This window comes from Giraffa tippelskirchi, chromosome 4 (genome assembly GCF_054371585.1).
Source record: "Giraffa tippelskirchi isolate mGirTip1 chromosome 4, T2T-mGirTip1v1.2.pri, whole genome shotgun sequence".
Classification (NCBI taxonomy): Eukaryota; Metazoa; Chordata; class Mammalia; order Artiodactyla; family Giraffidae; genus Giraffa; species Giraffa tippelskirchi.
Window position 1 is genome coordinate 54,107,104 of NC_137278.1, and position 27,796 is coordinate 54,134,899.

Sequence of the window (27,796 nt, forward strand, 5' to 3'; positions counted from 1 at the left end):
GATCAAGAGCCACTGTGCCCGCCTTTCGGGGAACTCTGATTGGTCGCCCTCCCTCAACTCGCTAGTTTATTGGCCAGCGCCGCGAGACTGAGGTCCGGCCGGGTCTGAGGGCTGTGTCAGACAGCCCAGCTGCCATGGCGTCCTATTTCGATGAACACGACTGCGAGCCATTGGATCGCGAACGGGATCCCCGAACAAACATGCTGCTGGAGCTTGCAAGGTGGGTGTGCGGGGCTGGGAGGTAGGGCCCACACAGCAGGTGTCTGGGCTGAGACTGGCTGGAGAACGCGGATTATCTGGGGCAGCAGTTTCTGGATAAAACGGATAAATAATCTGCAGAGTTAATGTCGCAGTGAGATTCGAGGGGAAGTCGATAATTTGGGTCGTCCGTGGACGGACTAGGACAAGGGAATTCTGGGAAAAGCGATCTGGAGTGTGGAAGAGGGGGTGTCCGGACTGGAGGGCAGTGGACTTTAGGAGGTACTGAAGTAGGCGGGTCATGGGGGCAGGGTAGAGGCCATGTGACTGTGAGTAGGTATATCCGTTAGGCACTTCAAGCACGGAAGCCACATTGCCACTTGGAATCTGGCTTTACCAGGTCAGTCCTGAGTGGCCCGAGTAATTTCTCTAAGTTGTCTCTTGTGTAAAACTGGAATAAACAGCCTGCATGCTTGGGGTTGTCTGATGGCCTGGGGTTGTCTGATAGCTGCTGTAAGCCATTTCCCACTGTGCTTTTTATCTAGTGAGCACTGCTGAGGGGTAGCTATTAGTATGACTAGTCGGGCAGAGTATTTGTCTGTTAATGTTTAGTGGATTGTGGGGGCAAAGATTCTTTGGTTCTGACCTTGCATCCTTCTTCCCAGGTCCCTTTTCAATAGGATGGACTTTGAAGACTTGGGGTTGGTAGTAGATTGGGATCACCACCTGCCTCCACCCGCTGCCAAAACTGCAGTTGAGAACCTTCCCAGGACAGTCATCAGGGGCTCTCAGGCTGGTGAGAACACTCTTTCCACTAATTCTTTGGGGCAGGTCTGCCAGATTGACCAACTCTGGAAGCCAGATTACAGTCTGGCCCTTCAGTTTTCCAGGTCAGGCTGGGGCAAGTGTGTCCTTCAGGAGTGGGAGCTGGGAGGTAGGGCCTGTGGCAGCTCTCCTGATTAGCACTCCCTCCTCAAGAGCTCAAGTGCCCCGTGTGTCTTTTGGAATTTGAGGAGGAGGAGACCGCCATTGAGATGCCTTGCCGTCACCTCTTCCATTCCAACTGCATTCTACCCTGGCTGAGCAAGGTACTGTTTCCTTTCTCCCAGCCCTCACCCTGCCTTGGGCCTAGTCCTCAAGCCTCTTTCTGTTGATGGACCTTTGGGGTGGGTTGTGGGATCAGAGACGGGAGAGGGGTAAGGGTAGGGAATTGGGAGCTGGGGATGGTTGTTTTGAGCTTATGGAAACCAGACGGGCTGGTACACTGCACTGCTTTTCCCAGACCAATTCCTGCCCTCTGTGCCGCCATGAGCTGCCCACTGATGATGACACTTATGAGGAGCACAAGCGAGATAAGGTAGGGGGCTGGGCAAGTGGAGGGGGTGGTCACAGGGCTCCCTGAGTCCCTGTTCCTGATGCTGTCATTCCCCACCTTAGGAGGCCCGAGTAGGCTCACAGTCCATGACTGTGGCCACCTTCCCAGTGACTGTAGTGAGGGGCAAGGGCCTTGGCAATGTTCCTGCCAAATGCTAGGGGCCTGAAAACAGTGAGCCAGCTCCACGATGGCTGCCCTGTCCCTTCACCCACAGGCCTTTGGGGATGGCCCCTGACCAGTGTGCACTCTTTGCTTCAGGCTCGCAAGCAGCAGCAGAAGCACCGCCTCGAGAACCTCCATGGAGCCATGTACACATGAGGCGGCTAGGGCTGGACACTGGTCCTCCACAACATGTTCCTCTTGCATCTCGAGTTCTCATTAAAGGTTTCTTCACTCATCCTGCTGCTGCATTGCTCTCAGGCCTGGGCAGGGGCTCTGTACCCTCCATTGGGTCTCTACTGGGATGGGGTCCTGAACTGTGGAAGGTCCCAGGCTGGGTATCCCTCCCTACCAAGCTTGCTGGCCCAAGGGTAATAGGGCCCAGGTCAAGACCCTGGCTACCAGACCAGCCGCAGCCTGGGCCTACCTGTCTGTGGTTGAAAACAAAATGTGTCAGGCCGGGCACCTGGTAGTGACTTAAAAATGGTAACCAAAACCTAGCCCACGTTTCTTCCTCCCCACTGCAATCTTTAGTCAGTGTTTGAGTCCCCAGGGCTTTCTTTAGCTTCATTGCAGATTGCTTCTAACATTTTCAAGTTGTTCTCTGTACCCTGTCCTTCATCATATCCCTTAGTATGGAATCAGTCTTCAAGCCAGACAATTGAGCAGGGTGAAAAAAAATGAAAGTGTCAGTTGCTCAGTCTTATCTGACTCTGCGACCCCATGGACTATAGCCCACCAGGCTCCTCTATCCATGAATTCTCTAGGCAATACTGGAGTGGGTAGCCATTCCCTTCTCCAGGGGATCTTTCCAGCCCGGGGATCGAACTAGGGTCTCCTGCATTGCAGGCAGATTCTTTACCATCTGAGCCACTAGGGAAGCCCCTGAGCAGGGTAGAAGTGTGAAATAATCAGGTCAGCTCTTCAGAGGCCCAGAAAGGGCTTCAAGCCCTTCAGGGGTACTTGGATAGCACTTGGCATCCTTTGTTCTTGGCAGCTCTGCTCTCGATGGGCACTCAGAACCCTCCTTGTGGGCAGGGGCTTTCTCCCATCCTTTGTCCAGGGGAAGCTGTTCTGCATAAGGCCCTCTTCCATTCTTCAGGACAGACTACAAACATGCAAATTAGAATTCTTTTAATAGATATTTATATAAAAAAAAAAGTACTAAAATACCCACATGGTTCTACTGTGTTATTTGCCCTAAAGAAAGGGGCAGAGTGAAGAATCCCAGTGCAGCTCAGTGGGCCCATAGGGGGCCTTCTCATAGACTAAGGAGTGCTCACCCCCACCCCCGAGACTGGTAGCCCTCTCGCTGTTCCCAGCCCCCAATTCCTGCAGCAGGAAACCCCAGTGGTCTAGCCTTGGCACTGAGGGAGTAGAAGGCACCTGAAGGGCTGGCTGGGTGAATGACGTGACCTTTAAAACCTAAAGACAACACTGCAGTGTGGGGAGCAGGCTGTGTGTGGCTTGGGCAGCCTGCCAAGAGGCCCGCTCCTCTATGGCACAGGTGTGGGACGGCCCCTCCTCCAGGAGCAAGGCAGCCTGTGTCCCAACAGAATACTTCTCCCAAAATTGGATTTTTTTGGTACAAAAGAAATGCAAAGGAGATACGGGGAGCTGCGGAGGCTGGGCCAGCCACCCTCCCCAGACCTCAGATCATGGCGACGCTCTCAGGGCTACAGTTGAGGTGGGTGGAGGTGCTGCTGCTCCCAGAGGACTTGCAGCCCCGACCAGGGGTGGGCTGCAGCGCGGCCACCAGTGTGTCCGAGGAGACCGCCCCAAACTCGTAGCTGAAGGTGCCGTAGAAGATGAGGATGTCAATGACGAACACCCACTCACACAGGGCTGCCCCATGCTGCAGCTGAGAGCTCTCGTGGATGAAGAAGACCCCACCTGGGAGGGGGCTAAGGAAACGTCTGGGAGGAGGTGCGGGAGCCTGGTGACACCCTTCCTGCCTTCCTGGATACAGGCTGGGGCAGAGGACCAGGTCTCACCTCCCAGGAGTAAGGGGCAGAAGACCAGACTGGGCAGGGGTGTCTGTTCCCCCCGCCCTCCCAGCATTCTGGGTGGTAGAGGGCCTGGGCTACAGGAGGAGTTCCTGGCTACCCCATCCTGGAAGGATACTGAGGATCAGAGTGACAAAGGCGATGGTTGCCAGCACAATCCGCAGGTAGGCCACGGCCAGGTCCTGGGGGGCCGTGGCCCCGTGGTAGGAGAGGGCACAGTGCAGGCAAACGAAGAGCAGGCCGGCAGTGAAGGCCACACCGGTTCCGACATAGTGCAGAGACTTAGCGTGGTCCACCTGGGCCCGGAGAGCGAGCACAGATCAGCCCCTCCCCTCTACCCCTTCATCCCCAACACCCACCCCCGCCCCCCTTGCTGTCCCTCTAGGGGAAGCTGAAAGGCCAACAGGCGGGAGTACCTGGAAGTTGCCCACCACCACTAGACTCGCAGCATTGGTGCAGCCTGTGATGAGCGTCGTGGTGTTGACCCAGGAATGACGGCTCTGCTCCAGGAGCTGCCCATAGCGCAGAAGGCAGATCAGGGCCACTGGGGGAGGAGAGCACAGGGGGGGGCCAGCTCTGGCGCCTTCTCTGGCTCCGACCCAGCCCAGCTAGCTTTCCCCAGATGCTCTGAGGGCTGGAAGGGAATGGACAGGCAGGGGGTGTGCTATACCAGGGTGGCTGTGTGGGAGTCAGCCTTGGGCCTTCATGGAATGGAAGTGAAGTTGCCCTGCTGGCCTTAGCCCTTGGTGCGGTGGGCTACACAAAGCCAGGGCTTCCTGGGGAGTGGAGGTGAGGGTAGGCTGGACTGGGTGGGGTGGTGGTGGGGCGCCGAGGGCACAACTCACCCATGAAAGCACCCAGGTTGCCAATGAGGCTGAAGAGGCAGCTCTCAGGGGGGTACGAGCCACACTTGCTGAGAGGAGGGGGTGGGGACAGAGTGAGAGGGGCAGAAGCACAGGAAAGCCCCCCTCCTGGCCCACTTGCTCTCTCTAGCCTTATCTGCACCTGTTCCTTTGCAGGCCAGACCCTGATGGATAAAGGCCAGTGTCCCTTATAAACAAGTGGCCCCAGGCTGACCACACCTCCCCCTAAGGCAGAGTGCTGGGTGTTTGCTGGAGTTGGGAGAGTCTAGGATTGTCTAGTGGACCCCAAGGCTCCCTGGGATCCCTGAGACTGTCAAGGTCCACAGTGGGTCTGACTTCTCTTATGCCAGGGCTTAGGCTGGGCAGAGAGCTGGAACCTAAACTTAGGTGCCTCCACTCACTAGCTGAGGGACCTGGATGGATGACATAGCGCAGTCTCAGTTTCCTTGCCTATAAAGTCGTGAAAACATAGCTGTCTCAATGCTGGGAAGATGAAATGACCTTAGGCATGTAAAGGATTCAGTGCAGGGCCTGGCTCATCGTAATTGGTAAGCAGTATTGTCATATGTGCTCTTAATGGAATTATTATTTCTGGGACCCAGGGACATGCCTTGGCTTGAGGCACTTGGTTGGGAGTCTAGCTGGGCCTTGGGTCTCCGTGACCTGCCAGGTTTCTAGGCCTCACCTGATGAGGGGGATGTCATCCAGGGTGCAGCAGGTCTTGGGGCCCCCTTGCTCCGTGGGGTCAGGAGAGCAGGATTCGTTGTAAGACCTGGCAGGTAGGACAGAGCATAGCCTGGAGGGAAGGGGTTCCCTCAGGTCTCTTGGAGACACCCTCCCAGACCTCCCTTGGCAGGGGCAGAAGAGTCCACTTCCCAGGACCCCCCGAGACAGAAGCCAAAGGGGCAAATGATGGTGGGAAGCAGGTAGGTGGGCACAAAGCCATGCCTGGGGAGGGGGCAGGCGCTGCCAGTGTCAGAGAAGAGCAGTGAGGCCCAGTGTCTCCATCTGGCTCGAGGCAGCCCCGGCCCAAGAGGGAACAGAGATGAAGGGAGCTTTAGAGTGAGGCTGTCTGCAGAGTGCGCCATACCAGTTCTCCACGGGGCACACGTGGTGGTTCATCACGGCCATGGCATACCTGCGGGAGCACAACTGTCACCCCGCCCCACGACGCGCCCAGCCTTCCCCCACTGACTCTTTTCCTTCATTCAGTCTCACTCTCCTTTCTGGGGACTTGAGTTGGGGTGGCCCTGCAGCCTGACACTACTCTAGAACCCACAGCTTGGTCCCAAACTAGAGGACCTCTGGAAGTTGCCCTGGCTAGAAGTGTGTCTGTCCGCGCCACACTGCTGGACAGCAGTGGTGCCAGCTTGTCCCAAAGGGCTGTGGGCCCAGGCACCAGGCCAGGGTCTGGAGACAGCCGGAGTGACCCTGGGTACAGCCCTGGAGCCTGCCACAGGACAAGGGGGCTTTCTGTGTGCCATCAGGCTCCTGTTGGGTCCTGGCTGGGCCCTGTTCCTCCTCACATTTTGTCCCCTGGTTGCCTTCCCCCCATCCCCCTCCGTACTCACACAGTCCATAGGCCAGTGATGGAGAACGCTGACAGGCTGACAGGAAGGAGGATCCAGGCGGTCATGAGGGAGGGAAGCCAGGGTGGTGGTGATGAGGGGGGGGGAGGACAAGAGGTAGCGGGAGAACAGGGGGTGGGCCGGCTACCTTAAGATGCTTCGTCAAAACCATCAGCTGCCCGGGCCTGGTGGAGAGAGACAGGTCAAAGTCCAGGGTCTAGTGACTGGCCAAAGCCGGTGCGGGGGAGAGAAAGGTGGTCAGCACCAGACCCAGGGCTCCCTCTGCGGCTCTGAGCGCCCACGCTTGGGGCTGAGCCCCCACCACAACGTGGACACCCTCCGGGCATTCACCGGGGGTCCTCCGCGTTCCAGCCAGATGTTCAGATGCCGCGGGGCCCTCAGCTCTGGAAAGGGAGCCACCCTCCCTGGCCTGAGAGTCCCGGGCTGGAAGAGGGGCTGGAGTCAGGACAGTCCGGAGCGGGTCACGCCAAGAAAAGCCTGCGAGGGGGTCCGGGGCTGGGCGGAGAGGCACCGAGGCGCAGGCAGCTACCCGAGCGCCGGCGCCGCGGGGAAGGGGCGGGTTCACGCGGTAAGCCCATCCCGGTCCCCCGTCCGCCCGCCTGGGCGCCCGCAGCCCACGGCCCGCAGCCCCCAGCACCTGCACCTTCGCAGGTGATCTCTGGAGGTCTAGGGGAGGAAGGGGCCCCGTACGCACCTCCCCGGAGCGCCCCGCCGCCGCGTCCTGCTCGGCCGCCGCGTCCTGCTCGGCCCCCGCGTGGCGCCGTCCCCGGCTGCGGCCCTCGGAGCGACCCTGAATGGTTTAAAGGGCCGGGCGACTCCGCCCCCAGTGCCCCGGGCCGAGCCGCGCCGCCCGCCGGGACTTGGAGTCCGCACCGCCCCCGCCCCGGCGCCGCACACCGAGCCGGGAACTACAGTTCCCGAGTCCCCGCGCACGCGTCATGCTGGAACGGTGGGCGGTGCCCCGACTTGGGGGGAACCTGGGCTCTGTGGGCGGTGGCGTGGGACCCCAGCCGAGGAGGATCTGATGCGGAGATACCGAAAGGATAACCCCGTCTTCCCTGCTCCTGTGGTGGAAGCTTCGGGAGGCGGGAAGCTCTGGGGTCTGCACCTCATTCCAGTTGCACCTGTGATTGTCACTGCACACGTGGCTGAAGGATGCTTTCCTTCGCCGCCGCCGGGCACATTTTGCAACCTGGACTGGCCGACGGGGACTTCGGACAGCCTCCCTCAGTGTGGTGCCCGGTGCCTGCCTCTGTCCAAGGCGAGGCCGGTCTGCAGAGCAGAGTACAAAGCCCTGGCTGTTCCTTAAAGAAATTCTAGCGCCCTGCATTTGGCTTCTGCTTTACTCGGACTCAGCAAAGTCTGGAGGAGAGCTACTTTCATCAGATACATTTTATTTTCAAGGGTACAAGTACACAGAGTACCGTCCAGAAGTCAGCGTACAAAACATGCTTCCTCACTGCTGAGCACTGGCTTGAAACAATATCCATTCTAAGGACACCCCCATGGCCAGGGGTTGGGAGGGAAAAGAGGAGACGAAGGCTGGAGACCCAAAGCAGTCTGGGAAAAAGCAAACAGGATAGTGTGAGGATAAATTACCCAACAGCTTCACCAAACCTTATGTTGACTGGAAGAAAAAAAAAAAGCACAACCCCAAAATTGAGAATTGTGTTTTATTTGGCAAACTTTCTAAGGATTCCAACCCGGGGGGCAGCCTCTCAGATAGCTCTGTGGGACTGCTCCAAAGAGGCAAGGGAGAAGTCAGGATATAAAGGAGTTTTTTACAAAAAGCAGGTAGTTGGAATATCAAAAGCTTTACTGTTAATTAAAGACCAGTAACCAGACATAATGAATTTAGTGTTTTTCTTTGTAAAGGAAGATACAAGAGTCTGAGCTCATTGAAAGCATTCCTTTGATATGCACCTCAAATATCTGGAGCCAATAGCCTGCTTTTCTCCACCTTGAATCCCCTCAAGGTGCAGTTGGGGGTGGCTACAGCGGCTACTGCCTTGATAGCCACATCCTTTGTTTACTGATAGGGCAGGTGACATTCCATCCACACTTTAAGGCCAAGGGTGCCTTCCTGGACCTTGTTTTCATGATTAAAAGGGCAGGAAAGTACTTAAACTGGCAGCCCAGCATTGAAATCCCTGTGAGGCAACACCCGGGCCCACAGATATTTACTGAAGGGAGCATTGTGCCCAGGCTGCCAGGTACCGGGGAGCTTAAATTCAGCAGGACTGGTGAGGCAAAGGTAATAGTCAGAAATGGCCTTGGACTGTGGGGGAAATGGAGTAGATACACTAACTAGACAATGGCTTGAGGAAGGAGAAACCTTTCTGAACCTAGTGGAAGGTAAAAATGGAACCAGGAAACCTGTTGGAGGACCCTCTTCCAAACTGCATCAGGCTAAGTAGTTAAAAGAAGTATCGCGGTGCAGAGCGACCCTGTACAAGAACACCTGGCTGAAGAACCAGGGAGGTATAAAACCAGTCCGCCTTCTGCTGGCCAGGCTTTGTGCCCCAGGACAAAGGAGTGCCTCTGTCTAATTTATCGAGATCACCATCTTCTTGCCCAGGGTGTTCCCCTGGGAGCAGGCACTTTTTCTCATCTGCCCAATAGTGCTGTGAGCCCTCAGCAGTTCCTACCTCTTTGGAAGCTTGGCGATTTTTAATCAGCACTTACTATCTCCTGTTGAGTTGTGTTTGCGTTCCTTTTTAGCCATGATTGTGGGGAAGGCCTGGGAGGACTACTCAGGTTCTAAACTGGCTGTTCTATCCTAAAGTGGGGGTAAGGCAAGCACTCCAGAGCCTTGACAAGGAGGCAGATTTTGACTTAATACACAATCTGAGTAGTCCCTAGAACAGAGAATCAGCCCAAGACAGAAGGGCTCTTCAAGGGATGCTGATAGGAATGAGTTGTGTATCAGTAGAAAGTAGGACCAGATGTCTTTAAAAGGCCCTTCCAGCTCCAATGCCATGTGAATCTACTTGTTATGCTCCAACCAGGACAGTCCTTAAAATAGTCAGGCAGAACAAGAGATGAGATTTTCAGTGCTGATTCTATGCTGAATGACTTCAGGGCAGCACGTAGTCTTCACTTCCCTATGTACACAAGTGATTTCACAACTCTTGGCAAAAAACAGTGCTTATAAAAATAGTACGTTTATTGGTTAAAAAGAATACTGTATTTGCAAAGTACCTTCCTTCCAGGATTTTCAAATAAATTTGCAACATGTCATTTCATTCATTCATACAGCAGGAACATTGGAAATGAGAAAACAGAAGAAAGTATGGCATCTGATACGTTATACAACCAGTGCAACCAGTTCCTCATTCTGGTGGCCCTGGGAAGGCAGAGGGGCCATTCACTCTCTTCCCTTCTGGCATCACTTCACTTCCTGGGGAAATCTGTGGTGGGTGCCTGTGGTTTCTTGGTCATATGATTCCTCAGGGACAGGATAGGAATTCAATGAGGGAACTTAAAATGTTTCAGATAACTGTCAACATTCCATGATGCTCCTCCCCAAAGAAGGCTCAGAGGTAGGAAAACCACCTGTCCTTACTCTTCTGTCTGCAAAAGGCTGCATTTACGTTTGCGAACCAGTTGGGGGCCCTACCTTACCACCAACAGATGGTGCCACACGCACAGTAAGCTGTATACCCACCACTACAAACGGTTTCTTCCAGTTTTGTGGGCTAATCTCTGCATGGCAGTGCCCCTGGGAGTGGACCAGTGGAGATGGAATGTCCCTTTTCAGAGGCTTGTCCAGAGAGAGAAGCATTTTTTATTGCCCATGCTGGTCCTACTGGCTGGTTTCCTACTCTCATTCGGGACAAAAAGCTTTACGTTCTCCTTTTCCCATCTTGTATTACATTCTTCAAAGACATTCATCTTTGCCAGCTGGCTGGAACTCAAGTGTTAGTGTTTACTCTTGCACAGCCCCAAACCCCTGCAAACCCAGCTTCCTTCTATTAGTAACATCACCCACTGTGGCCCAGGACACACAGTGCCTTAACATCCAAGGCTTAGCTTCAGTAAATGAAGAACGCTTCATTTTGAATGAATGTGAAATATGCTTATTATGCTCCCAGACTTTTTTTTTCCCAGGCGGCTGAGACTATATCTAGTCAAATAAGTGCTGATCCTGAAGCAATCTGCCAGAAAGCTAGTATAATGCTGTAGCCAATGTACGAAACAGCAGGGACAGTCCTCTTTGAGACAGCTCTAGGGCCTCTGGGAAATGCCCTGGAACCTGCTCCTTGAGGGCAAGGCACTGACAACTGAAAATAGCTGAAAAGACATCAGAAGGCAAGTCCAGCAAATATACTGGAGAGTATGACACGTTCTTGGACTGCAGTGAGGGGTGAGAAGCAATGAGCGGAGCACTAAGGCTGTCAATGGGCTGAGAGCTGTCAGTAGAGAAGCATTTCGAACACAACTGGAGCCATGGCAGCATCAACACCACTAGGCCTGCCCTGAAGGACAACCTCTCATTTAAGTACCAGGCTTAGTGCTTCCTATAGTTGTGCAGCATAAACTACCTAAGAATTAGAATGCTTTCTTGGGTGAAGATATTTTATATGCACTCAATTAGCAAAGCGCCTCAACAACAAGTTTACACATGAGATGTTCCCATCAGTCTCTTACCTGAGAATGTGAGGATTACACGATCAACACACAAAAGGACAGAATTGGTACAGGAGTCTCACAAAACAGGGCTGGAGGCTAACCTCTCAGGGGTCAAGCCCCCATGGACTTTTTTCCAAATTCTATAATAAATCCAGGAAAACAGGCCATCCAGCTATGAGAAGACAACCCAAAAAGTATTTCCAGACTAGGAAGACTAAGAGTTTCGGTGAAATCCTATGTCCAACTCAGAAGATCAGCTGAAGAGCTACAAGACTAAAATGCCTGGTGCTCTGAGCTGCAGGAAGACAGGGGACAGAGTATGGCGCAGTCTCCTCGACCTGGGTGGCTCTGGAGGGTAGTTAACCTTAAGAGTCAAAAGGCACTTCCAGCCTGGCGGAATGAGGGCAGACTTGCTCCACTGAAAGAGAACTGAGCCCAGGACTGGCAAATTTAAGGCATTTGACTTTGGGCCAGCTCTGGGAGTCAGGATCATGCTGGTCCTTGTCTGCCTTCACAACCAGGCCCTTCTAATTTATCCACCTCACTCACCTTCCCAGTGAGCTGTGACTTGCTGCATTTTAACGATGTAGTTGAAGTAGCTGCCTTGCCCCATTTGTGAGCTGGTAGATTTTCAGGGCTGTATAGGGCACAAAGCAAAAGTGCCCTTAGATGTCCTTTATGAGAAAAGTTGCTGAGAGGGACCGGTCAGACTGATCTTGAGACCCTGAGGTGAAACCTCTGGGGCAGGGGGAGTGTTGGTCTGAAGAAGTCCCAGTGCTCATGGGCTCACTTAAATCCCATACTTCAAGTCACGGAGGTTAGGCCCATTTGCTGGAGAACCACAGAGCTTGGAACCATCTTGTACAGGACAGCTGGTGGATTTCTCAGACCTTAGTCCAACTCTCATTAGGAAGAATGTTCACTTCAGTGAAAGCAGTGATATTCTCGGGATCTTTAGTATTCGGGTCTCTTAGGAGTTTTATATACTCTTGGGAGGTAGGACGAGAAAAAGAGAGCAGGGGAAGGGAAGATGAAAGAGGCTTGCTTAGCTCCCTCCAGGATACTTTTCAGGCTCCCCTCCTTTTCCCTACTAGGGCTCCAAGTGAAAGAGAAACTGTTAGTTGCTAAGTCGTATCTGACTCTTTTATGACCCCATGGACTGTAACCCGCCAGGCTCCTCTGTCCGTGGAATTCTCCAGGCAAGAACACTGGAGTGGGTTGCCATTCCCTTCTCCAGGGGATCTTCCTGACCCAGGGAATTGAATCTGGGTCTCCTGCATTGCAGGCAGATTCTTTACCGTCTGCGCCCTAGGGCTCTAAACAGGCAATAATTGCTCATGTTGAATTTGCCTTTGTACGTACATTCAAGACTGTTAAATCACATTTGGAAACACAATTTCTGGCTTGTTTTGATGGTTCTCCTTTAGCCTGAGCACAGATGGTCTGTCTGTTCACAGCTAGGGATCAGGTGGGAAGGTGGAATTACGTAGTCCTAGCCCAGCAGGTTTTGCGACAAGAAAACCTCATAGTTGAGTTCTGGCATCATCTTTCGAGACTGGGCAAAGTGATGGAGCATGGGAGAAACCTGCAAAAGCCATGTAAGGGGAGGGAGACATGCTTGCAAGTAGGCATCAAAGAAGGTCTCCCTTGACTGGTATCAGAATTACTGGGAGAGCTTGCCAGAAACGCAGAGGCCAGAACCCCCACATCCAAATTCCTTAGCAGCTAAAGGTAGGAGGTGGGGGGGATTGTGATTGATGCATTGGGAGACAAAAAGATGAATGAAAGAAGGGAACAAAGAAATGCCAGAAAAGAAGATCTAGGAAATGCAGACATGGAAGTGAGCAGAAGGCACAGAAGTAAGCAACCATAAAATAGCAAACAGGGCTCAAGGAGCTGGGTGGAGCAGCAGCGGCCAGGTGCCCTGGGGGACATGACCTTGGTGAGAAAGCAGCACTTTGGCACAGGGTTTCATAAACCTCAACTCTCCCCAGAGTCTTTGCTTCCACAAAACCAAGCTAACCAAACAAAATTCTCAAAAATTTTCAGAATATTAGGCTGGTCAAATGGGCCAACATATAAGAAAAAATGGCTACAAGGGAGATGGCCAAGCCCAGTCCCTATGACACCCTTTTCCTGTGGATGTGGCAGCTTTGGTGGGGGTACGGGGGTGTCTTGAGATCAGCTCAGACTGGTCCCGGCACCCCCGAACTAGGGATGGCTCCCTGGGCAGCGACTCCAGTCTGTTCAGTGTCGGCTCTGGCGCTTTGCAATCTCCTCCTGGATGCGCAACTTGAGGGCCTCTCGCATGAGTGGCTCCAGAGGCGTGTGGGCTGACACCTCCTCGCTCACCCTTCCTGGATCATCATCCTACATGGAGGAAGAGTCAGCAAGCTCAGGGCCCGGCCTCTTCTGGAAAGGTGGCCTGCCCTGTCCCTAGACAACACTCTCACAGATCTCTGTGGGACTCACAACTTCTTGCCAGTGCCTGCCATTGCCCAGATGTCCCCTTAATAGTGATTCTCGACTGTGGGCCATGTGCCCTTCCCATCGCCCGCTGAGAATCACTGTGTGATGGGAGTGGCTTGTGCTCAAAAGCGTTGCCCAGCAGTCTGTGCTCCCATGTGGAACAGATACTTCCCACCAGTCCCTGAGGAAAACAGTGGCTCTGGGCCTCACAGTGATTTCCACCACGGCCCACGACCCTCAGGCTGCAGCTGTTCCACCAAGCGTACCTGATACACGATAACTGAGGTGATGTCTCCGCTGTCCGCCTCATACTCCAAGCAGAAAAGCTGATGGCTAGAAGGCTCTGGCTCAGAGCTGCCACTACTGCTGCTTTCACCGGACTCCTCACAGTCTGGGTTGCTTGGGTGGGTAGAGCCATCTGGAGGGATGAACCAGAATGAGAGGGAAGAAAGAAAGGCTGTTGGAACCCTTGCCCAGAGATGATACAGGAAAACAGACTGTAAAGAAAACCCCAGACTTCTCTGGTGATCCAGTGGTGGGGAATCTGTCTGCCAAAGCAGGGGACAACAGGTTCGATCCCTGGTCTGGGAATATCCCACATGCCTCAGGCCAACTAAGCCTGCGCACTCTAGAACACAACTACTGAGCCTGTGTTCTAGAGGCCGAGCCCCAAAACAAGAGAAGTTACGGCAATAAAAAGCCAAAGCACTGCAAGTGGAGAGGAGCCCCTGCTCACTGGAACTAGAGAAAGTCCGTGGGCAGCAACGAAGACCCAGCACAGCCAAAAATAAATAAATAAAATTAAAAAAAGAAAAAAGTCTGAATTTAGGGGGAAAAAAAAGCACCAGTCTTCTCATGGGCCCAGAATGTGTGTGTGAAATGTGCCGCCTATCAGGGATTTTATTCACATTTGCACCTCTGCCCTCCCACCAGCACAGTCACATCACACAGGAGGTACACAACGCACATGTGTCTACAGTGTTGGAAGGTGGCAGAGAGGTGGACTTCGCTCTCCCCGGGTTCAAATCCAGGCTCTGCCATTTACTTCCCTGAGATCTCAGGCAAGTTACATCTTATGGGTTCCTCTGAAAGTTAAGTGAATGAAATGTATACAACCTCTAAAGGCACTCTTAGGGAAGATCAACAAATTTAGCATCATATGTTATCTACTGTAATTTCTAGGTCAAAATGAAGCTGGGGAAAAAAGTTGGTTTGGGCTTCATTCCACAAGTATGTCCTTGTCGCCTAGAGCAGTGCCAAACTTTTTTTCTGTTAGGTGACGGGAATACGAAAATAGTGTGCTGGAGAAGAAGCGAAAGACAACTTCTTGCCGACTCCCAGGTTTGTCCGGTAATAGTGATGCTTAACTTGAGCCCTCTCTGTTCTACGGGGAGAATCACTGAGCGGCGACTGGGGACCATCGAGGTAGAAGTTCCGAGAAGGGACGAGATGAACTGAGCCTTGGGGGCTAAGAAGTAGCTTTTTCCTATATAGAAAGAAGAGTGCACTGAGGCTGAGCCGGGGCCAAAAGAGCGCGCGGGCTCGAGGAAGCAGGCGGGTGGGCGGCCTCACCTCGGTGTCGCGGCAGATACACCTGCAGGTCGGGCCTTCGGGGTCGAGTGGGCGCGGGCGTGTGCCGCCTCCTCGCCTTCTCCTTGGCCGCCTGCTTCACCTTCTTGTCGTAGTCGTCCCTGCGGGGAGCCGAGCGGGAGTCAAGGACGGCCGGGCCAGGCCAGGCCGGGGCTGGCGGCGGTGGCGCGGGGCGGGGCGGTACCGGGCGAGCTGGTTCCGTCGGATGTGGTGCACGAAGCCGTGGCTCATGTCCAGTCGCCCTCCAGGCTTGCAGCAGAGTCCCGGCCCGGGACCCGGCGCCGCTTCCATCTTAACCCCTGTGCGCGGAGCCGCCGCCGTCCCTGCCTCAAGGCCCCCAACCGCCACCCTCCCGCCCCGAGAGCTCAGCACCGCCCCTTGCTCGACTTTCGGCCACTAGCCCAGGTCGGGAAAAGGAGGGCAGGGCCGAGCTTCTCTGCGCGCAGAGTTCCAGGCGCCGGCGGGGCGGGGCGGGACGGAGGGAAGCGGCGGAGCGCCGGGACGTGGCTGAGAGGAGGGAGGGGGCGGGGCTGAGGGGCGGGGCTGAGGGGCGGAGCTGACGAAAATACTCCCCCTCAACTTCCTCTTCCTGGCCGGGGTTTTCCTTTTGTGACATTATCAATAGGAAAACAGGATTTAGGCTTACTGCTGATATATCAGAAAGTCCAGAAAAATACAAAGCACCCATCACACCACTCAGAATTTGCTGTGGATCCTTCCCTTCCTTTTTCTTCTGCTGGGCTGTGTGACACTCCATCACCAGCAGTGGCATAGGCCGACTGTTGAACCCAGCCGTGCCTCAGTTTACTCATTTTTAAGTGGGGGCACTGACAGCAGCTACCTCCAAAGAGATCCTGAGGAGGCGAGTCCCCGGGCTGGGCACACAGTGGCGCCCTGGCAGCGCAGCCCAGCCCCCGGCCCTCCAGGGACCACCAGCGGCGGACACCCCTCCCATCCCGCTCAACGCCCGAGTTCTACGTACTTTCCCGCCGCCCGATTCATCTCGGCGCCCACCGGACCGGTGTCTTAACTCTCCCTGTGGGTGGCCCCAGGGCCTTTCAGACATCTGAGCCTGTGTCATTTTTGAATCCTCTTTAAAAAGAGACAAAACTAGGAGTTCATGAGTAGAACAGGGACAGACTGGAACATCCACACAGTGGAATGCCGCTGAGCAACCAAAAGAAGTGAGTTGTTATATACCCAACAAGGTGGGTGAATCGTAAAACAAATAGGCGGAGCAAAACAGGCCAGGGATTAAAAAGAGGACTAGCTGTGTGCTTCCGTTTATATAAAACTCTAGAAAGTGACACTGATCTGTAGCAACAGAAAGCAAATCAATGGTCAGGGCAGGAAAACACTTTTAGTGAATGGTGACTATATTTTATATATCTAAATATATAAATATATAAGTAAATATATGTATTTGGCTGCACCGAATCTTAATTGCGGCATATGGGATCTAGTTCCCTGATCAGGGGGTCAAACCCAGGCCCCCTGCTTTGAAAGCTGAATCTTAGTCACTGGATCACCAGAGAAATCCCTAGGTTCATTATCTTGATCGTGGTGGTGGTTTCAGTGTATACATACCTCCATCAATATTCAGCAAAATGTACACTTTAAACGCGCATTTTATTGTATATCAATCACACCTGAGTAGAACTGTAAAGTAGTTCAGGGTTGTGGAAGTGGTCATGAAAGTCACAGGTCCTGAAGCTTCAGCTTTATTGGCGTCACTCTCTAGTTTCTCTCTGCTCGTCGTTCTTATTTTTCTGTGATTCTTATAAATGTGGAATTAGAGTCGCCAGGTTGCTGCAAGAAGGGTATGACTTGGGAATGTCGCCTGGTTCTGAGGTGTCGATCTTTGAGGCGCGGAGACTGTGGAGACGACCTCCCAATTCTGTTTTAGGGACACAAAGTGTCTTGAAGACACCGGGGGTTCAATGACAGCTTCTGTTATCCAGAAATTCCGTAGTCAGTAAAAGGTTCTTGCCTCTTTAAACCGGAAAAGGGTAACGTGCAGTAGGTCCGCCTACTGGTCTCCGGTGCGCTCGCAGCAGCAGAGAAGCCACGAAAAGCAGAATACTTCCCCGAAGTTCTCTGTGGCGTGATTTGTCCCTGTCGGCGACTCGTAGAGAACCTTGGGTGCCATTAAAGCGCCGCTTCTGATTGGCTGTTTGCCGCGCGCTCGGTCTTGTCTGGAGGCTGCGCCCGGCGACTCGGCCGGTAGTGGCGATGTCCAGCCGGTCCAAGCGGGAGTCTCGCGGTTCCACCCGCGGGAAGCGCGAGTCCGAGTCGCGGAGCAGCTCGGCTCGCGTCAAACGGGAACGAGATCGGGAGCGGGAGCCCGAGGCGCCGAGCTCCCGGGGCAGCCCGGTGCGCGTGAAGCGGGAGGTCGAGCCGGCGAGCGCGCGCGAGGCCCCGGCGCCGGTGGTCCCGGCGGTGCGAGTGAAGCGGGAGCGCGAGGCCGACGAGGACTCGGAACCTGAGCGGGAGGTGCGAGGTGCGCGGGGCCGGGCTCGGGCTCCTCTCTAGCGTTCTTCTTTTTCTCTCTCCAACCTTCTCTCCCCCCGGGAAAGTCACAGTTTACACGTGATCCGACTCGACTGCTTTTTAATGAGGACTTTACTAGTGTTAGCAATTGTAGCTCTAATGTATCTAGCAACATTAATAATAACAGCAGCTTTCCTTTATCGGATGCCTAGTTTCGGGGCCAGGCTCGTTGTTTTACAGGTGTTACCTCCTTGAGTTTTTAACAAAACACCTGAGAAATGAGTCCTGCTGTAATTCCTGAAATCAGACCATTCAGAGTGGAGAGCCTGAACTCTGGGCACTTGGACTACACTGCCCTGTCACTTGGGGTTGTAGCTGCCAGGAGGTTTGGATTCTAGTCTGGCCTCTGAGACTGAGTCACTGGCTTGGGGATGTGTGTTTCATGTGTCTGTCCCTCTTTAAGTCGATGGAAGGAGTCCTGGAACCCATGAGCTTTGAGAGCCCTGTCAGTCCCTTCTGTGACTGTACCCTCTGCCTTCTGCTGGACTCATTCTGCTTCTCCTGGTAATTGCTGGAGATCTTTTGGCCCAGCCTTGGTACTCTGGAGTGTGTACACTGTTTTCCAACTTGTTGATATCTTACCAGTCGCTAAGTAGGTTTCCATCAGGTCTGAAGCTTTTCCTGTTTAAGCTCAGTTAATCTTTTCCATATCTGAACTTGGAACTTCTGATTTGAACATGTTTCCTATATACTTGTTTTCTGGTGAGTTAGCAGGTGAACATATCACTAGGCTACACTGTAGGGGCAGTGTTCTTTGTTCCGGAATTGTTCATTCTCCAAGACTTTATAATTCTGTCTCTGTGCCTGTTTATCTGTATAAGATTATATTCTTGGGGACTTCTCTGCTGGTCCAGTGGCTAAGACTCCACCCTCCCAATGCAGGGGGCCTGGGTTTGATCCCCGGTCTGGGAACTACATGCCACTAGATCCCACATGCCACAACTAAGAGTTTGCATGTTGCGGTGAACATCGAAGAGCCTGCATGCCATAACTAAGACCTGGCACATCCAAATAAATAAAATAAATAAGTAAAAGATTACACTCATATTAACTCTTAAATTTCTTGCTCAAGGTTTTCCATTTGACATATTTTTGCATTATGCACGGGGTCTAGGATTGCACCTTGCTCATGAAAAGTACTTAATAAATGTTCTTTGAATAATCTAATAATTTCAGGGTATTCTTTGATTTCTTTTACTTATATATTCTGTCAGCCTCAGGTTTCCCTTTCTCTGAAAGAGAAATTGTTTCTTAGATATTTTGCTTAGTTCTGGTCAGGAGATTGTTTTCTCTGGGACATACTAGGATACCAATTGTGGTTACTGTCTTTATTTCTTTTTTTCCTTTTATTTTTATTGTGAAATAGATCATAGGTACTAAGATACTAAATGTCATGCACATGTATAGTTTAAAGAAGAGTGTGGATATATAGCCTTAAATCTACCACTTGTCAAGGATTGTGAAGGGTCTGACCCTATTTGTACACTACCAAGTTAGCCTGCCACAGTTTCATGGATGCTGTTGGAAGACATCGAACTACTGGGCCTCAGACAGCATTCTGCAGCAATAACAGTAGCCAGAATATAGCATTATCATCATTTCCTGAGTCAGTTCCTGTAGTGCAACATGATGAGAATCCATACACACAGGGAGTGGGTGCACAAGACAACAGCTCTCAGCTTAGAGAACCCGAATCTTCTATAATGGGCCTTGAGCTTGCCTCGCCTTTGCCCTGTAAGAACACACGATCTCTGTCTTCCAAGGCTGTACAAACTTCACTATACAAATATCTTTGGCGAGATAGTCTGGAGGCAGTTGTTACCTCTGGTCACAGTATATGCAGAAACAGAAGAGAGCAATGCAGAGTTGCCTCCTGACACTGTTCAGCTTCAGAAGTGGTGCTTAACTAGTACCTTGTTGTTGTTCAGTTGCTCATTCGTGTCCGACTCCTTGCAACCCCATGGACTGCTGCACACCAGGCTTCCTTGTCCTTCACCATCTCCCGGAGCTTGCTCAAACTCGTGTCCATTGAGTCGGTGATGCCATCCAACCATCTCATTCTCTGTTTCCCCTTTCTCCTCCTGCCCTCAATCTTTCCCAACATTAGGGTCTTTTCCAATGAGTCGGCTCTTTGCATCAGGTGGTCAAAGTATTGGAGCTTTAGCATCAGTCCTTCCAATGAATATTCAGGGTTGATTTCCTTTAAGGTTGACTGGTTTGGTCTCCCAGCTCTCAAGGGACTCTCAAGAGTCTTCTCTAGCACCACAATTCGAAAGCATCAATTCTTCTGCGCTCAGCCTTCTTTATGGTCCAACTCTCACATCTGTACATAACTACTGGAACAACCATAGCTTTGACTGTACAAGCATTTGTTGGCAAGGTGATGTCTCTCCTTTTTAATATGCTGTCTAGGTTTGTCATAGCTTTTTTCCAGGAGCAAGCATCTTTTAATTTCATGCTGCAGTCACCTTCCACAGTGATTTTTGGAACCCAAGAAACTAAAATTTGCCACCGTTTACACTTTCCCCCCATATATTTGCCATGAAGTGATGGGACTGGATGGCATGATATTAGTTTTTTGAATGTTGAGGTTTAAGCTGGTACCTTAGAAGATCCAACAGGCCCCTTCCCAGTTGCATCTGCCTTCCTTGCTTGCTGGGGTAATCACTGTTCTGAAGTTTTTCTGTTTCTACTTTTATTGTTTTATAGTTTATATATGTGTAAAACTATAAACTATATGTATAAACTAAACTTCTATAGTTTATATATATTTACCTCATGTATATATGAGGTAAATTGTAGTTTTACCTCATATATATCCCTAAGTAGAATTATATTTTATTTTGTATTTATTATAAATGAAATCATACTATATATAGTCTTCTGTTTTGCCCTTTTTTTTTTTAACTAGTCATATTGTTGAGGTTCATTTGGGTAGATGTTCATGGCAACAAAGTGTTCTATTGATGATACCTGTGTGTATGCTCAGTCCTGTCCAACTCTTTGTGACCCCGTGGACTGTAGCCTACCAGGCTCCTCTGTTCATGGAGTTTTCCAGGCAAGAATCCTGGAGTGGGTTGCCATTTCCTCTCTTCCCCACCCAGGGATCAAACCTAATTTCTCCCATTTTTGGTATGTGGTAGGCATTTCGGTTGTTTCCAGTTGGATCTCTTTCAAATATTGTAGCTATAAATAAATATTTTTTAGTAAAATATTCTTGATGCACCTGTGCAAAAGTTCTCTAGGGTAGCTGCTGCTGCTGCTAAGTTGCTTCAGTCGTGTCCGACTCTGTGCGACCCCACAGACGGAAGCCCACCAGGCTCCCCCGTCCCTGGGATTCTCCAGGCAAGAACACTGGAGTGGGTTGCCATTTCCTTCTCCAATGCATGAAAGTAAAAAGTGAAAGTGAAGTCGCTCAGTTTTATTGGACTCCCAGCGACTCCATGGACTGCAGCCCACCAGGCTCCTCCATCCATGGGATTTTCCAGGCAAGAGTACTGGAGTGGGGTGCCATTGCCTTCTCATACAGGTATAAATAGAAGAGAGATTGCTGGGTCAGAGGGTCTGTGTATTTTCAGCTTCAGTCTAGCTGTACTATTAGTTTACATTCCCACCAGCAGTCTATGAGCCTTCTCATTGCTCCTCATATTTGCCAACACTTGGAATTGCTTGATTTTGTTTTATCATCTCTGGTAGGTGTGAAGTGGTATATTATTGTGCAAGGAAATTTGCATTTTCTTGATTATTGGTGAGGTTGAGCATCTTTTCATATATTTGGGGGCTGTCTTCCTCATTTTCTATTGGGTTGTCTTTTTTTAAAACTTCACCAGATTTCTTTATGTAATTGCAAGCAGTTTCTTTGTTGGTTTTATGCATCTCAAGTATATTGTCTCAGTTTGTAGCCTGGTGGCTCGGATTGTAAAGAGTCCGCCTACAACGCAAAAGACCTGGCTTCGATCCCTGGGTTGGGAAGATCCCCTGGAGAAGGGAATGGCTACCCACTCCAGTATTCTTGCCTGGAGAATCCCATGGACAGAGGGCTATAGTCCATGAGGTCGCAAAGAGTTGGACACGACTGAGCAACTAACACTTTCACTTCCTGTTAAAGTGGGCATTTTGGGGTGTTTTCAGGCTGTTTGTAACAGAACTCGTCCTGATTAGTTTTTCCCATTTTTGTGTTTGTTTGTACTGGTAGTTGACCCTGAATATGGGTTTCCCATTTTCAGAGCTTTTGATGATTTTCCTTTCAGCAAAGAATGGCCGTGTGGATTCTGAGGACCGGAGGAGCCGCCACTGCCCGTACCTGGATACTATTAACAGGTCGGTAGCACAGGGATGCCTGGGACAGCACACATACAATGGAATCTTTGTAGAAAGTTCTTTGTATTGTATGATATGTTCAGAAACTTTATCTCTTCTAAAGCTTTCTGCCCAGAAGACTGTGCTTCTTGCCAGGTTTTTAATCTTTCCCCTTAGTTTAAAGTGTCAGAGGGCATATTGTTTTAGGGTGGCACATGCAGAAAGAGCTTTCAGCTCGTTTTGAATTTGTATGAGGAAATAAAAGGATATGTGGTATCAATGGCAGTCGCCAATTTAAATTTTTATTGAGCACTCAGTATGTGCTGGAGCTTCCCAGGTGGCTCAGTAGGTAAAGAATCTGCCTGCCAGTGCAGGAGATGCAGGAGACTTGGTTCAATCCCTGGATTAGGAAGATCCCCTGGAGGAGGAAATGGCAACCCACTCCAATATTCTTGCCTGGGAAATCCCGCCGACAGAGGAACCTGGTGGGCTACAGTCCATGGGGTCGCAGAGTCAGACACCACTGAGCACGCACATGCATGATGTGCTAGGTACTGCTCTTGGTGCCTGGGATTCAGCAAAGGAAAAACAGACAAAGACATGTCCCAAAGCAGAGGTGGTCATCTCATCCCAATGCAGTCTTTGGTCCCAGATGCATTATAGGATGGTTTTTTCACTTATGCTCTAGTGTAGCCTTGACTACTAGACATTTTTGCAACATTGGAATTGCTCTTGGCAACAGTGGAATTGTCGACTGTGGTAGGCACAAACCACTTGTGGCTGTTGAGCACTTGAAATGTGGCTTGAGGAACTGAATTTTAAATTTTATTTTAATTATTTTACATCAATAGCTATGTGTGGCTAGTGGCCCCTTTAGTGGGCAGTGCAGCTTTTCAGGGACCATTAACGGTTTATTAGAGTTAATGCTTGAGAAGGAAAACCCTTGCCACCTGTGGATTTAGTAGAGGTAACTTTTTTTTAATCACTTAACTTGCCTGGTACTCACCATGACTTTGTACTTGAACAGATAGATCTTTTTGTAGGTATTCCCCTAAAATTCTTCAGGCTTCTGACTTTTTTTAATGGACAAAAATTAAATTTTCTTTTATGAAAGGGGTTATTCACTCTTTTTATGTCCTTCATTTTATGTCTTTTACTTTGGAATGTTGGCGCCTTGTTACTTTAGTCCTGTGGCTTTTCCTCCAGAGAAAGTAATGGGAGATGCTCAACTGGTTGTGGATACTTGAAGAGGGTCATTAGTAGAGATACCTTTGCACTACTTTGGGGGTTGGTGGGTTGGGGCGCTATATTAAATGTCTAGGTGAAGGTGTTAGTTGCTCAGTTGTGTCTGACTCTTTGCGACCCCATGGACTGTAGCCCACTAGCTTCTCTGTCCATGGAATTCTCCAGGCAAGAATATTGGAGTGGGTAGCCATTCCCTTCTCCAGGGAATCTTCCCAACCCAGGGACTGAACCCGGCTCTCCTGCACTGCAAGCAGATTCTTTACCAGCTGAGCCACCAGGAAAGCCCAAATGTCTAAGTAAGGAAGAGTTAACGTTCCCCACAATTTGCATGTGATTGTTGATCTGTTCTTGGAAGGATGCTGCATGACGCTGGGGAGCATGGAGCCAACAGTGCTGCTTTACTCAGGTGCTCGCCTGGGCAACCGTCACCATTACCTGTTTCTGTTTTGTTTTCATCCTCTTAGGAGTGTGCTGGACTTTGACTTTGAGAAATTGTGTTCCATCTCCCTCTCGCACATCAATGCATATGCTTGTCTGGTGTGTGGCAAGTACTTTCAAGGTAAATAAATATTTTGCATTGTGTTTTCAGCACTAGCTACAGGTCTGTGGGTTTTTGTTGTTGTTGTTGTTTTTAAGAGAGTAAGTTGCTGTTAAGAGTCATGTCTAATAAACCTTACCTTTGTTCCCAGGAAATTGGAATACTCTTAGAAAATCCATAGGAGGTTCTTTATCTGTCAGAATCTGAATACATGTGAAAGGGAGAAAGAACTCACCACGTGTGAGACTGTGTGAGAAATCTCAGAAGCTCTAGTTTTATTATTATTTTTTTAAGGTGGTGGCTTTCTCTGCCTAATGCTGGTTGTCACCAGTGAATGAAGACAGGCGAGGCCACTGAAGCCCTGCTGTCTCCAGCCCCACTGCCTCTGGCCCTGCTGCTGTTTATTTAACTTTTCTGTTTGGTTGTTTGGCCTGTGAACTGACCGTGGAAGAGAGCTCTGGGATTGGCTGGCCCCGGGCGCTGACCGGCTCTGGGTTTTTGAATCTCTGATATTTTTCCATACTCAGTGTCTTTTTCTGAGAATCCTTTTACTGTAAGGACTTTTTCATTCTGTCCTTTTCTGAAAATTAACTACATCAGTTTATTCAGACCAAGCTAGTGCTATTTGCACAGTATAGTGGAGGATTTAGAAGAAATGTAAAGTACATTCCTTGCTCTTATAAGGATCTTATAAATAGTCAAGGGTAACACATAAAACAATCAGCAAACTCTCTTAAAACCATAAAGATTACTGCTGGCCCATGTGGCACTGAGTGTAAATAAATAAGGACAATAGGAGTTAAAATATGCAAAGATCACGGTTAGCTGGAATGTTTGTGTCAAGTTCAAGAAGGAGGTGGAGGAGGAACTTGTTCTCTGTATGCAGGATACAGAGTTTGAATGGGTGAAGAGTGAAATATTCTAGAAAGGAGTGGTAACATGAACAGAGGTTACATAGATATGGGATTGTCCTGAATGTGGGCAGCTGAAAAATTAGGACTAAGTGATGATGGAGATACATACATATGTGTATGTACATGTGTTATTTATAACATATACATGCATATTCCTAGTTTCTGATAGCACATGAAACTAGCTTGTATACATACATATATACATACACATATGTATGTATGCACATACTCACAGATACCCACACGTTTTCCATATTCGTGTATATGAAATTAGTCCCCCTATGTTTTATGCTATCTAGAGAATAAAGTGCTATTCTTTCTTGCTAACTTGTATGATGAGAGGAGTTCATGTGGAGATGAATTTTCATGAATGGTGTAGTACTTTGTTTTTGCTGATATTAACATGTTCTGGTACAAAATGAAGAAGGGAAAATTACACATGATCTGTATGCTTCTGGAGTTTGTGCTTCTCTCACAGCCTTTCCTCCTTCCTGCAGGCCGGGGTTTGAAGTCTCACGCCTACATTCACAGTGTCCAGTTTAGTCACCATGTCTTCCTTAACCTCCACACCCTCAAGTTTTACTGCCTCCCTGACAACTATGAGATCATCGATTCCTCACTAGAGGATATCACGGTGCGTGTCCAAGAGGGTTGGTTTGGAACTAGTTCTCTTGGGAGCTACCCCAGGGCTCCTGGGGGTCTGCCCCACTCAGGGTCAGGAAAGAGTCTCAGTCCTTTGGACTTGGAGAATCTCCTTTCTCTTTGGGAGGAACCAGGGAAACTGAAGAAAGAGGTCATGTGTGCTCAGTCGCGTGGTTGTATCTGACTCTCTGGGACCCCATGGACTGTAGCCCACCAGGCTCCTCTGTCCATGGGGTTTTCCAGGCAGGAATACTGGAGTGGGTTGCTATTTCCTCCTCCAGGGGATCTTCCTGACCCAGGGCTCAATCCTACTTCTTCTGCACTGGCAGGCAGATTCTTGACCACTGAGCCACCTGGGAAGCCCCACAATTTGTAGTCGTGGCCCATGGTCTGCAGCCTAGATGTCGTTTCTGTTTTTAGTTAGGACTGAAGAAATAGGGCTCCTTTCTAATTGGGGTGAAAGCATTTTTGTGAAATAAATTACCCTTTCACATTTTGGTGTAGTGATGTGAATTGAGCCTGGTGTAGCCAGGTGTAGGACAGAGATTTATACCAGCTCGCAGCTCCTTGTGGACTTCCCAGGTGGCCCTAGTGGTAAAGAACCTGCCTGCCTATGCAGAAGACTAAGAGACATGGGTTTGATCCCTGGGTGGGGAAGATCCCATGGAGAAGGGCATAGCAACCCATTCCAGTATTCTTGCCTGGAGAATCCCCATGGACAGAGGAGCCTGGTGGGCTATAGTCCATAGAGTCACAAAGAGTTGGACACAAATGAAGTGACTTAGCACGCACGCACTGCTCCTTTTGACTTGATGTAGCCAAAATGGCCAACATGTTCCACCTGCAGGCTCCGATTTGTGCCTTATGCTAGAAGTCCCTGTACTTAAGTGGGGAGCCTGGAAAGTCCTCTTGGGCTTTGATTACTGTTGGAACTGTTGATTATCGTTTTCCTTTTCAGCAAGTGGCTGCATGTTCAGTAGAGTGGAATGCTCTATTTAAGGAAAGCTTGGTGTTCAGAGTGTTTGAAACACTACTTACTCCACTTCCATAAGTTTCATAGTCCTGTTAAAATTGAAGTTTTAAGTAGTTATGCACAGAGGGAGAAACTGAAAGGAATTCAAGCTTTTTTTTTTTTAATTCAAGCTTTCAAAGTGAGTCAGTGGTGACTTCTCTGGTGGTCCAGTGGTTAAAACTGTGCCTTCCAATGCAGAGGGTGCAGGTTGGATCCCTGGTCTGGGAGCTGGGATCCCACATGCCTTGCGGCCAAAAAACCAAAACATAAAACAGAAACAAAGTGAGTTAGTGGCGCCCTCTGACCAGACTGTGACCTAATGACCCTCGTAGCTCTAGGACTGGAAAGGGTCTGATCCTGCCCCTCCAGTCACAGGGAGTCACAGCATCTCAGGCCTCCACAGAGAGGGGGAATGACATTCCTGCTCATGTACTGGCCCACATGCTGACCCTGCGTGAGCTCCTACCTGGGACTCAGACTCCTGCCATCTGCAGACTTGAGTATCCTACAGTTTCTCACTGTTGTTATGGGGTTGGCCAGACATGCTCTCTGAGGGAAGGCCTGGGACTCAGTGATTTTGGGTTTTTGATAATCACCTGTTTATAGATGAGCAGTGTGCAGTGGGCCCATTCCATGTCACCTCTGTCCTTTGACCTACTGTTGGGAGCCCTTTGGGTGGCTGTTCATGGCAAAGTATTTTTTGCTTTTGGCAGAAATTGCTGTTGCAAATATGTCTTGTCAGCTCTGTAGATTGTCCTAAAACAACTTGAAATTTTCTTTTGTTTTGCAGTATGTGTTGAAGCCCACTTTCACAAAGCAGCAGATCGCTAACTTGGACAAGCAAGCCAAGTTGTCCCGGGCATATGACGGCACCACTTACCTGCCAGGTATTGTGGGCCTGAATAACATAAAGGCCAATGACTACGCCAACGCCGTCCTTCAGGTAGGGTAGGATGGGATGGGAACCGTGCGGGAGGGGGCAACCCGGGAACACTGAAGGTCAGCCAGGAAACGACTGCTTTCTGGTGGAGTCTGGGGGTCCTCACATCCTGATTCTTTGCTGGGAACTCTGCTGGCCTATTTTTTCTGCACGAAGCAGAACACTCCTGTGTCTTCTTGAGGGCTGCTGCCAAATGGTGGGCATGTTTCAGCCTCTGGAGTGTATAGGGAATGAGGAGTAGAATCTGCACGTGACCTGCAGGACCGAATAAGAGACACGTATGCTAGGTGATGCTTTTTTTTCCCATGGTGTAGATGTTCATTGTGTTGGCTCTGAGGTGTCTCTGTCCTACCCCTGTGTGTAAATCCTGAAATGGGAAAAGCAGAAAACCAAAGTTGTCCTGTTTGCAATTAAGTTTTGCTTTTAAAAAAAATTACATGAGTAATAGTGTACATTGTAGAGAATATTGATAAGTGTAAATAAGAAAATTAACAGTAATTCTGCTTCACTCAAAAAAAAAGATTAAACTATAAACAAATTGTGGAGAGTGGGGAAGAAAGATACTGAAAATATAACATGAGAGCTTTATTCCTTTCCCTAGTGCTCTGTCCTGGGGTAGTTAACAGTATAGAGAGCTCCAGAACTATTCTAAACACACACACATACGCACACAAACACACACACACACAGGCATAATCTCATGTGGCAATATTATGGTTTATTTTGTTATTCCTCAATCGATAGATAAAATTTCACTTGTCTCGGGGTTTTTTCT

The 27,796-nt window shown here is 50.2% G+C and overlaps 4 protein-coding genes across 11 annotated transcripts in view; 2 read left to right on the forward strand and 2 right to left on the reverse strand.

Annotated features, from left to right (window-relative positions):
* The first annotated feature begins 91 nt into the window (after positions 1-91).
* Positions 92-27,548, forward strand: RNF181 (ring finger protein 181). 4 transcript variants are annotated; one of them, XR_014083836.1, is made up of 6 exons: positions 92-220; positions 864-994; positions 1,177-1,286; positions 1,481-1,555; positions 1,832-1,957; positions 27,517-27,548. XR_014083836.1 is itself a non-coding variant. In XM_081596983.1 (5 exons), the coding sequence occupies exons 1-5, from the start codon at positions 135-137 to the stop codon at positions 1,806-1,808; spliced, it is 423 nt and encodes a 140-aa protein (XP_081453109.1). In that variant the 5' UTR covers positions 92-134; the 3' UTR covers positions 1,809-1,970. The 4 variants fall into 4 exon arrangements, 2 of the variants coding, with proteins under 2 accessions (XP_081453109.1, XP_081453107.1); XR_014083837.1 differs by having other exon boundaries at positions 1,788-1,957; positions 27,517-27,541; XM_081596983.1 differs by lacking the exon at positions 27,517-27,548 and having other exon boundaries at positions 1,788-1,970.
* TMEM150A (transmembrane protein 150A) lies at positions 2,850-6,964 on the reverse strand. 4 transcript variants are annotated; one of them, XM_081596970.1, is made up of 8 exons: positions 6,885-6,964; positions 6,173-6,354; positions 5,692-5,739; positions 5,287-5,373; positions 4,584-4,651; positions 4,155-4,282; positions 3,857-4,034; positions 2,850-3,625 (listed from the first exon to the last, which is right to left on the reverse strand). In XM_081596970.1, exons 2-8 carry the CDS (start codon positions 6,235-6,237, stop codon positions 3,384-3,386), a joined length of 816 nt encoding a protein of 271 aa, XP_081453096.1. In that variant the 5' UTR covers positions 6,238-6,354; positions 6,885-6,964; the 3' UTR covers positions 2,850-3,383. The 4 variants fall into 4 exon arrangements, with proteins under 4 accessions (XP_081453096.1, XP_081453092.1, XP_081453095.1 ...); XM_081596966.1 differs by having other exon boundaries at positions 5,550-5,739; XM_081596969.1 differs by lacking the exon at positions 6,885-6,964 and adding an exon at positions 6,521-6,750 and having other exon boundaries at positions 5,550-5,739.
* Positions 9,335-15,235, reverse strand: C4H2orf68 (chromosome 4 C2orf68 homolog). Of its 2 annotated transcripts, XM_081596978.1 has the most exons (4): positions 15,066-15,235; positions 14,864-14,982; positions 13,558-13,709; positions 9,335-13,192 (listed from the first exon to the last, which is right to left on the reverse strand). In XM_081596978.1, exons 1-4 carry the CDS (start codon positions 15,170-15,172, stop codon positions 13,070-13,072), a joined length of 501 nt encoding a protein of 166 aa, XP_081453104.1. In that variant the 5' UTR covers positions 15,173-15,235; the 3' UTR covers positions 9,335-13,069. The 2 variants fall into 2 exon arrangements, with proteins under 2 accessions (XP_081453104.1, XP_081453103.1); XM_081596977.1 differs by lacking the exons at positions 9,335-13,192; positions 13,558-13,709 and adding an exon at positions 14,396-14,777.
* The window catches only part of USP39 (ubiquitin specific peptidase 39), a 38,756-nt gene continuing 28,017 nt past the window's right edge, over positions 17,058-27,796 (forward strand). Inside the window, exons 1-5 of the mRNA XM_081596955.1 lie at positions 17,058-17,381; positions 21,682-21,751; positions 23,440-23,534; positions 24,925-25,061; positions 26,872-27,024. Coding sequence (XP_081453081.1) covers positions 17,114-17,381; positions 21,682-21,751; positions 23,440-23,534; positions 24,925-25,061; positions 26,872-27,024 — 723 coding nt within the window. The 5' untranslated portion in view covers positions 17,058-17,113. The remainder of the gene's footprint in view (positions 17,382-21,681; positions 21,752-23,439; positions 23,535-24,924; positions 25,062-26,871; positions 27,025-27,796) is intronic.